Source organism: Mustela nigripes, chromosome 2 (assembly GCF_022355385.1).
Source record: "Mustela nigripes isolate SB6536 chromosome 2, MUSNIG.SB6536, whole genome shotgun sequence".
Lineage (NCBI taxonomy): Eukaryota > Metazoa > Chordata > Mammalia > Carnivora > Mustelidae > Mustela > Mustela nigripes.
In genome coordinates, this window is record NC_081558.1 from 6,680,544 (window position 1) to 6,691,608 (window position 11,065).

The 11,065-nt window shown below is 40.4% G+C and overlaps 1 protein-coding gene across 1 annotated transcript; it reads left to right on the top strand.

Annotated features, from left to right (window-relative positions):
• Positions 1–6,109: 6,109 nt before the first annotated feature.
• LOC132010936 (olfactory receptor 7D2) lies at positions 6,110–9,175 on the top strand. The gene is made up of 2 exons (XM_059388933.1): positions 6,110–6,148; positions 8,237–9,175. The coding sequence occupies exon 2, from the start codon at positions 8,237–8,239 to the stop codon at positions 9,173–9,175; it is 939 nt and encodes a 312-aa protein (XP_059244916.1). The 5' UTR covers positions 6,110–6,148.
• Positions 9,176–11,065: the final 1,890 nt, after the last annotated feature.

Genomic DNA, 11,065 nt, shown 5'->3' on the forward strand with positions numbered 1-11,065 from the left:
AATATATCAAAGTTACCATTTTGGGGCGCCTGGGTGGCTCAGTGGGTTAAAGCCTCTGCCTTCAGATTGGGTCATGATCCCAGCATCCTGGGATTGAGCCCTGCATCCGGCTCTCTGCTCAGCGGGGAGTCTGCTCCCCGCCTCCCCCCACTCTGTCTGCCTCTCTGCCTGCTTGTGATCTTTGTCAAATAAATAAATAAAATCTTTAAAAAAAAAAAGGTACCATTTTAACCACTTTTAGTACACAGCTCAGTGGCATTAGGTACATTCACATTGTTGTGCAACCATCCCCTCCATCCATCTCCAGAACTTTCTCATCTTTCCAAGCTGAGACTCTGTCCCCATGAGACAATGACTACCCCCACTCCCTGCCCCACCCCTGGATCCCGCCATCTCCTCTCTGTCTCTCTGAATTTTACTACCCTAGGAACTTCCCATAAACAGAGTCATATAGTTTCTGTCTATGTTTTCAGTTTCAGGAGTGCCCTATGTCACTTAGAACAATGTCTCCAATGTTCATCCATGTTGTAGTGTGTGTCAGAACTTCTTCCTTTTTTAGGGTGAATAATATTCCCCGTATGTTTACACGACACTTTGTTCATCTGTGAGTCTCACAGTGGATACTTTAGTTGCTTCCAGCTTTTGTCTATGTGAATAAACTTCTATGAACATGGGTGTATAACCAACAGATGTTTTGAAGCCTTTTTTTCCAGATTTGTTCTTAGAACTTTGATCAGCTACATGTATTGGTCAGTACCTTACACAGAAAATAAAGAGAAAGATTTTTTAGATGGATGACAAAACATATTTTTCAGTTCTCAAAATTTTGTTAGGAAAATATCAGGAAAAGTCGAAAAAGGATATTTTTAAGATAGAATTTTCAACTGTATAATTGTCCACAGTCTAAAGAATATCACACAGCACTTGATTCAAATTTTGAAAAAATGGACATAATTTTCTTTAACTGAGTCTTGTGGTATAAGAGACCCTGTCCAATTAATGTTTTGATACATTTTTGTCTCAAAGAATTTCTAAATTTATTAAGCAATGTGTTCTGTTCATAGTCTAAAAATACGAATTCATGTCATAGGTTTTTTGAATCTTGCTATTATGAAGTTTTTGCTCTCTAAGACTATTTACTAAAAGGGATGAAGAAATTTCCCATATATTATTTGAAGTCTTGTAGTTATGGTTCCAATGGCTGTTGGGTTATACCACTGAGATTACAAATGCTTTTTAAGTTGTTTTGTTTTGTTTTGTTTAATTTTTTATTTCTTTTCAGCGTAACAGTATTCATTGTTTTTGCACCACACCCAGTCCTCCATGCAATCCGTGCCCTCTCTAATACCCACCACCTGGTTCCCCAACCTCCCACCCCCCACCCCTTCAAAACCCTCATATTGTTTTTCAGAGTCCATAGTTTCTCATGGTTCACCTCCCCTTCCAATTTCCCCCAACTGGCTTCTCCTCTCCAACTCCCCATGTCCTCCATGCTATTTGTTCAGTTTTATACACACACACACACACACACATATGGTAGAAAGCTATTTATACTTGTTGACAGGAAATTTCATCTAGTCACTAAAGTTGTGTTAATAATACATATGACTTTGATTTCATCATTCCAGTTTTAATTTACTCAACTAATTAAAAATAATACATTTCACTTATAATTAAGAGTAAATACTTTGTAAAATAAATGATTTATTCATTTTTAAACATTTTTAAAGTAAGTTCCATACCCAACTCATGGCTTGAACTCATGAACCCGAGATCAAGACCTGAGCTGAGATCAGAGTCAATGCTTAACAAACTGAACCACCCAAGTGCCCTTGATTTATTCATTTAAAAACATATGGCAGATCAGGGAGATTCAAATTAAAACCACTTTAAGATACCACCTTACACCAGTTAGAATGGCCAAAATTAGCAAGACAGGAAACAATATGTGCTGGAGAGAATGTGGAGGAAGTGGAACCCTCTTACACTGTTGGTGGGAATGCAAGTTGGTGCAGCCACTATGGAAAACAGTGTGGAGATTCCTCAAGAAATTAAAAATAGAGCTTCCCTATGACCCTGCCATTGCACTACTGGGTATTTACCCCAAAGATAAAAGATGGAGTGAAAAGATGGGGCATCTGTACCCCAATGTTATAGCAGCAATGGCCACGGTCGCCAAACTGTGGAAAGAACCAAAATGCCCTTCAATGGACAAATGGATAAGGAAGATGTAGTCCATATACACTATGGAGTATTATGCTTCCATCAGAAAGGATGAATACCCAACTTTTGTAGCAACATGGACGGGACTGAAAGAGATTATGCTGAGTGAAATAAGTCAAGCAGAGAGAGTCAATTTTCATATGGTTTCACTGATTTGTGGAGCATAACAAATAGCATGGAGGACATGGGGAGATGGAGAGGAGAAGCCAGTTGGGGGAAATTGGAAGGGGAGGTGAACTATGAGAGACTATGGACTCTGTAAAACAATCTGAGGGTTTTGAAGGGGCAGGGGGTGGGAGGTTGGGGGAACCAGGTGGTAGGTATTAGAGAGGGCACGGATTGCATGGAGCACTGGGTGTGGTGCAAAAACAATGAATACTGTTACGCTGAAAATAAATTTAAAAATAAATAAATAAATAAATAAAGATTATGTGAAGAATGTAAAAAAACACATATGGCAGAACTTGTTTTTATGGTAAATCATGGAATATCAGTTTAATTTGTACCATCAACTGGAGTGCTTCCTTTGTCATTTAAATATTTTCTCATGTCCAAAATGAAAAAAATACATGGTATTACCCTCCCTCTATTGAGAACATTCTTGACAGATGAAGAGGTCACTCTTCTGCAACTCAAGAGGTCAACTTTTTCACTGCTGAGTCACCCCCCAGTCCCTGTATAAGCAGACTCCTCCCCACCCCTTTACCAAATCACTCTATCTATTATTTTCCATGTTAATAAATCCAAAGGGCATTGTTCAGCCTTTACTACTTGACTAGTGTCATCATTTTACACGGTTGACCCTCCCTCTCTTGAAGCAGGACTGTTTATCTACATACCCGTGTTCAATACCATACAGTCACAGTATGGTCACACGAGATTCACTGAGACAGGTGCAACTTTCTTTCTTCTGGGTTACTTTGAGACAGATCCCAGGTTCTGTGGCTATGGGAGATGGTTCTTTGCAGCAAGGACACATTCCTGAGGGGGAACCTCTTTTCCTCAAAGGCAAATCCATAGTGATGAAAGCTCTTCCAAGAACTAATAAGCCCATGGGGGCAGAGAGATTCATCTGGCTCCAAAGATGCCTTCCTGGAAAACAGAATTAGCACACATGGGTCTGTTCTACCATTTTCTCATTACCCCAAAGGAGTTGAATGACTTGAAGAATAGCCCATCAGAGGAACAATTTATTTAATGAAGAGCAATGAGAAATCATCCCCCCAGGGACTCTAGAAACCATAAACACTTCCCTAGCATCCTCACCCATAGTTCAGTGACACCTGACCAGGAGGAGACCACCCCTGTGCCTCTCACGGATATGACTTGGTGACAGGTTCTGTCTCCCTGCTATACTCTGGTATAGAATCTGTCATCCACATCTAGTAGAGGAGAAAGAGGTTTCACCAATATTTCTTTATGCAGTGCCAACCAGTTGAGTCACACTGTCCTAGTGAGTACTGGGTGTGAAAAAGAGGATTAAAAATCGGTTGGGGGAAGGAGGTAATAGGATGGATAATGACTCATGGCTGGTTTTTTTTTTTAACCTCTGGAATTTATTTCCCTGGTTATTTATGTCTTTTTGGATTCTGCTGCTACTATTTTCTGTTGCTGCCAGCTCAAATGGGCCCTCATTCTGGAAACTAGCGACTTCTCAGTGTCACTGGCATGGGCATTCCCTCAAGTGGACTCTTAAGAGTTTCTAACCCACCTGCTCATGGCTTCCTTGTGCTTCTCTAGTGTGGTAGCTCTCAAAATGGGGTTCCTGGAGCAGCCTCAGCAGCATCTCCTGGGAGCTTGTTAGAAATGCATCTTCTGCGGGATGCCTGGGTGGCTCAGTTGGTTGGACGACTGCCTTCAGCTCAGGTCATGATCCTGGAGTCCGGGGATCGAGTCCCGCATCAGGCTCCCAGCTCCATGGGGAGTCTGCTTCTCTCTCTGACCTTCTCCTCGTTAATGCTCTCTCTCAGTGTCTCTCTCTCAAGTAAATAAATAAAATCTTTAAAAAAAAAAAAAAAAGAAATGCATCTTCTGGGGCACCTGGGTGGCTCAGTGGGTTGAGCCTCTGCCTTCGGCTCAGGTCATGATCTCAGGATCCTGGGATCAAGCCCCACATCAGGCTCTCTGCTCAGCGGGGAGCCTGCTTCCTCTCTCCTCCCCGATACCTGCCTCTCTGCCTAATTGTGTTCTCTTTCTCTCTCTGTCAAATAAATTTTAAAAATCTTAAAAAAAAAAAAAAAAAGAAAAGAAAAAAAAAGAAATGCATCTTCCCAGTCCCTGCCCAAGACCTGCTGACAAAACTCTGGGCGGGAGACCCAGAAATCTGTTTTAGCAAATCCTCTAGGTGATTCTAGTGCGTGCAATAATTGAAGAATCTCTGTTCAGAAGGATATCTGCTTCTCCACCCCACCATCACCATGACTTGGTTTCTACCAGGCTGTATACACTCTGTGATTCATGAAATATGTACTGAACGCTCACTCCGTGCCAGGTGTTATCTATGTTGTCATTGCAATTGTGAACAGGCCTTTCTCTTGTCTTTCCTAACAGTTGTTTACAGATCCATAAGAGGTTAATGACACTGATTCATCCTCATTGTGTTTAAGTTGACTTTCTTCAGTATTGCAGCAGCTGACAGCGGCCAGATTTTCTTCTGATTTCCTAATATATTGCATTCACTTTTCTGTCTTAGGGCATTTCTTTTGAATAATTGGAGACAATGTTAAATAATTACAACAGTGGGCATTATTTCCCCTTTCAGCTTTTTGTTTCCTTGGTCTGTTTCTTAGGGTTTAATAACGGACCTTGGATTAACCCTTGCTTTAGCATAGCTATTCTTGATCACCTTTTGGCAGTATTCTTGATTCCCTGTGACTAAAATTTTACCCTGTTCCCTTCCCATCAGTAACTGTTTGATTTAATTAAATGTATTTTGATTTCTTTTGAAGCTATACTATTTTCTGCATCAATTGATTCATGCTCCATGAATCTTTTTCTTTTTCAGTTTGTTGCTTCCACAGTCAATGTGAGATCAACCTTTAGCTTTCTAGTTTGTAATATATGTGATCATTTTTGGTTTCAGTCTTTATTCCACTTTCCATGACGTTTGAGTACAAAGCATGGGGGAACGTGAGGAAAAGTAAATTTTGTAACATGTGATCTGAACTTGTGTGGTTTATGATTCAGTGGTGAGAGGGACAGATATTAAGCATTCCATACGTAAATGTGAATATATAGTTATGATTTGTGCAGCGAAGAAAAATGCAGGAGACTATAAAGGCATGGATTAGGGAACTACACATGGTGGGCTGAGAGGGAGGGCTCAGAGAAGGCCCCTCTGAGGAAGTGATGTTTCATCTGAGAAATAAGGACGGGGATGATCACAGGAAAGACAAAAGCATGCAAAAACCCTGGCAGGGAGGGCAGTGCTCCACAGGCATGGTTAGGGGAAGAATCACAGCATTTTTAGAATTCCTAAGAAGGCAGAAGTGTTGGTGCTTCAGAAGGGAAGGGCTGGTGTGAACCTTAATAAGACTGGGAAGTCGGATGGCACCAGCATTGACAGGCAAGCATGGAAAGGCTGTTAAAATATGGAAAAATCTCAGACCAATCTCCCTTGCGGACACGGAGGCAGACATCCTCAAGTGAAAGCTCTTTCCAAGAGATTTGTGTTGCTTCTGCCTGAGACCTAGAATGCGTTTCATCTAGGACCACATTAGACTACTTCCCCTGGCTGAGGTTTCTAGGGAAGTGTGAAAGTGGGCTCTAAATCTATGAATGTTTACTTCACCTGCAGTAGTCTTAGAAGTTTGACTCTTTCCTGACAATATCTCATGGATGGTTTTTTTTTTAATTTAAAAATTTTTTATTTATTTTCAGCATAACAGTATTCATTATTTTTTCACCACACTCAGTGCTCCATGCAATCATGGATGGGTTTTTATGTTGTTGGTTGGTTGTTTTGTTTTTGTTTTTGTTTTTGTTTTTTGGACTGGGCATTGTGTGAAACTGCTACTTTTTAACTTTTAATTTTGACCTCATTTCAGATTGACAGAAAAGTTGGAAGAACAACATAAAGAGCTCCTAAGTATATCCTTGACCAGATCCCCCAAATGTTAAATTTTACCACCTTTACTTTTTCTTCAACCATTTTTCTCTCTTTCTCTTCTTCATATGTGTTTTCAGAACCGTTTGCAAGTAAGTCACACTGCAGATATGCTACCTCTTTACCTCTAACTCTTTGGTATTCCCTAAAAACAAGGACATTTTCCTCACACAACCACAATACAATGATCAAAATCAAGATAGTAACTTTGATATAATACTACTACAAATTTACAGAACTCATTCCTATTTTGAAAATTATCCTGAAGCAAACAAAGGTCCAGGATCATGCATTTCTTGGTTGACACATCTCTTAAGCTTCCTTTAATCTGGAACAGTTCTAGACTATCTTTGTATCTGATGACATTGGCATTTTTGAAGGGCACAGGTCAGAACTTGTGTAGAATGTCCCTCAATTTGGGTTTGTCCAATGCTCCCTAGTCTTTAGTTTGAAGTCCTGCATCCTTGGCAGGAATCTCAGGGAAGTAGCATTGGATCCTTTCTGGTGCCTCCTACTAGGAGGTACATAATGTTGATGTGCCATTTTTGAGGCTCCATAAACATGTGACAGGCTTTCTATAAAATGGATGCTTAAGAGAGGTGGTTAGGATAAAACAGAGAGGGAGGCAAACCATAAGGGATAATTAACTCTAGGAAACAAACTGAGGGTTGCTGGAGGGGAGGTCAGGAGGAGGAGATGGGGTAATTAGGTGATGGGCATTGAGGAGGGCACTTGATGTAATGAGCACTGGGTGATACATGCAACTGATGAATCATTAAATTCTACCCCTGAAACTAAAAATATAATATATGCTGAGTAAATTGAATTTAAATTTAAAAAAATTTTAAAAAGATAGGTAATTATGAATTCTAAAGTCGATGCTGTAGAATTGCATTTTACTTCTGTTGTTGTAAAATGGATTTTTTTTTTCAATTTTTGGGGGGGGTTGTTTTTATTTAAATTCCAGTTAGTTAACATATAGTATAATATTAGTTTCAAGTATAATTTAGAGATTCAACACTTTCTCTTTTTTTGGTTTTTGGGTTTTTTGTTGTTGTTGTTTTTGTGTTATTTTTTTTTTCAGATTTCCTTTATTTGACAGAGAGAAACAGCAAAAGCAGGGGGAGTGGCAGAGGGAGAAGCAGGCTCCCAGGTCAGCAGGGAGCCCAATGCAGGGCTCCATCCCAGGACCCTGGGATCACAACTGGAGCCAAAGGCAGATGCTTAACTGAATGAGCCTCCTGGGTGTCCCTGATTCAACACATTCATTCAACACCTCATGTTCATCACAACAAATGTACTCTTTAATCCCCATCGCCTATTTAACCCAACCCCCTACCAGTCCCTCCTCTGGTAACCATCAGCTTCTTCTCTATAGTTAAGAGTCTGTTTCTTGGTTTCTCTCTCTCTCTCTCTCTTTAAGATTTTATTGATTTATTAGAGAGGGAGAAAGAGAGAGAGCATGAGAGTAGGAAGGGCAGAGGGAGGAGAAGCAGACTCCCTGCTGAGCAGGTAGCTCAACATGGGCCTGGAACCCAGGACACTAAGATCATGATCTGAGCTGAAAACTGATGCTTAACCTACTGAGCCACCCAGGCACTCTGGTTTTCCTCTCTCTTTCCACTGTAATTGTTTGTTTTGTTTCTTAAATTCCACATACAAGTGAAATCATATATTTGTCCATCTCTAGCTGACTTAGTTTGCTCAAGATAAGTGGATGGCATAAGAGATTCCATTTTTTTCAGATTTCACTTATAAGTGAAAGGAGACCCAACACTTAGACAAAGTGACTGACTTCATAAATAACTTGAGTGAAAGGCATGGCCAACATTTTTATTACATGGAGGGTACCAGTTTGCTGCTCATTCATGTTGCTCTTGTCTCTTCCTTTGTAGTTCTATCAGGTACATGGAAGCAAGAAACCGAACAGGAATTTTAGAGTTCATCCTCCTTGGGCTCTCTGAGGATCCAGAACTACAGCCCTTCATATTCGGGCTGTTCCTGTCCATGTTCTTAGTCACTGTGCTTGGGAACTTGCTCATCATCCTGGCCATCTGCTCTGACCCCCACCTCCACACCCCCATGTACTTCTTCCTCTCCAACCTGTCTTTGGTCGACATCTGTTTCAGCACCACCATAGTGCCCAAGGTGCTGCTGAACATCCACACAGAGAACAAAGCCATCTCCTACATGGACTGCCTCTCGCAGGTCTATTTTTCCATGTTCTTTCCTATCCTGGACACTCTACTCCTGACTGTAATGGCCTATGACCGGTTTGTGGCCATCTGCCACCCCCTGCACTACACACTCATCATGAATGCCCGCCTTTGTGGCCTGCTGGTTTTTATGACCTGGTTTGTTGGTGTCATGACATCCCTTCTTCACATCTCTCTGATGATGCATCTAAGCTTTTGCAGAGATCTTGAAATTCCACATTTCTTCTGTGAACTGACACAGATTCTCAAGCTGGCCTGCTCTGATACCTTCCTAAACAGCACACTGATCTACTTTATGACTGGTGTGCTGGGTGTTTTTCCCCTTGTTGGGATCCTTTTCTCCTACTCACAGATTGCTTCATCCATTAGGAAGATGTCTTCATTGGGGGGGAAGCAAAAAGCATTTTCCACCTGTGGGTCTCACCTCTCAGTAGTTTCTTTATTTTATGGGACAGGTGTTGGGGTCTACTTCACTTCTGCAGTAACTCATTCCCCCCAGCAAGTCTCTGTGGCTTCGGTGATGTACACTGTGGTCACCCCCATGCTGAACCCCTTCATCTACAGCTTGAGGAACAAGGATGTGAAGGGGGCTTTGGGAAGACTTCTCAGTAGAGTGACCTCTTGTTTGTGATGGATCTCTTGGCCCCAGGACTAAGAAGTTTTATGGATCCCAAGGGAAAAAACTTCGATTCTAAAATTTACTCTTGAATCTTGCATATCCTCTTTCACCTAATCCTGAAGTCTATGACTGCTCTCTCCTAGTTTCTACACACTTTTAAACAATTAACTTCCACATAATTTATCTGATGATCTTTCTGCCCTCTCTGCTGGCCAAAAACTATGTCCTCAATCTTCTCTCTTACTTCCTCACAAATGAGTTCTAACTTGGATTTGGAGCATTTGCTTTAGCCTTGTTATCTCAGATGTTGGCAGAGAATGCTAAACTATTGATAATTTACCTTAACTTGTTTTTATGTGCTTTGTTGTAGATCTGTGTTGTTCATGTGCATGTATTACCAACAGTGTTTTGGGTTTTTTTTAACTGGATAAAATACATATCATAATACAGTCAGTGTTTCAGTACTTATTATATGGGAAGCCTATGTTAACATCTCTCTACTATCTTATGAGATTTCCTCAATGGGAATGAGTACTGTCTTCGTTTTAGAGTTATGGAAATTGAGAATCTAAGAGCTTAAAAATCTTTCCCAACATTACAGAGAGACCAAGTGGCAAAACCAGGATTAAAATCCAGAACTCTGACCCTGAGCCCATATTTTTAGAGCAGGCTGCCCAGCTTTTCACATGCATTTCAATGTGTACAGATCAATGGTGAATTTTATTGCTTGGTTGACAATATTTCTGGTTATCGTCTCCTATTGGATACCCCAAAGAATGGCATTTTATTTGTCCCTTGAAGTTAAAGGTGGTAATAATAGGTTTTGATGTGTCCACTAAAATATGAATGGAAGTTGTGGGTCCCTTCTAGACCGAAACAGTTGAAGAGCTGGTACATTATACTTCATGTTCATTCTTCCATTGATATAGCTATTGTGGATGAAGACATCACAAGATCCAAAGAGTCTAGAAAGCTGGCCAATAGGTGGGGGACTCCGCTGGATGGTTGCCCAAGTTGGTAGACACTTTTCAAGAGAAAGAAACAAGATTTTGTTTTATTAAACTGGAATTTGTTCTTTAAATCATTTATTCATTAAATCAAAAATTTTAGTTCTGTTACACACACCGTTGCTGTTTTCAACAATAGAGCCTAACCTATTCTGACTGTTATCTATCCCAAAGCTGGAAATCCATTACTTTGATGATTTTTACTGTCACGCTAAGAGTAAATCTGAGGTCACGTTTTTCATTCCTTTGTGATCCTTCCACTCTTTATTGAGAAATTTAACTCAATTTCACATTAATACTTATACACACAAAAATACACATGTACATATATATGTTAATATGTACATGGCCAACATCCTTAAAAGAGGAGAATTAATTTATTATTGTACCAGAAATGCTCTCTCTCTCTCTCTCTCTCTCTTTTTTTTTTAAGAGAGTTGTGTGGAGGGATGAGGGAGAGGGAAAGAGACAGCTTTAAACAGACTCCATGCCCAGCACATTAGCCCAATGGGGAGATCAATCTCACAGCCCAAGATCATGACCTGAGCAAAAATCAAGAGTCACATACTTTACTGACTGAACAACCCAGGTGCTCCCAGAAATGTTCTTTCAATGGAAGGTAAGTTCCTCTGAAGAAGTAATACTTTCTATGGTAGCCCTGGAGTCCTGTATAACTTAAAACAAGACTGGCACTAACCACTTAGAGGACTGTAGGAGATATCACATTGTCTAACTGGACCCCTCAAGAATATTAGTCTAGTTCCCAAAATGGTAATTCGAATAGGGTTTTTTAAAATTTATTTTTTATTTATTTTCAGCATAATAGTATTCATTATTTTTTTACCACACCTAGTGCTCCATGCAATCCGTGCCCTCTCTAATACCCACCACCTGG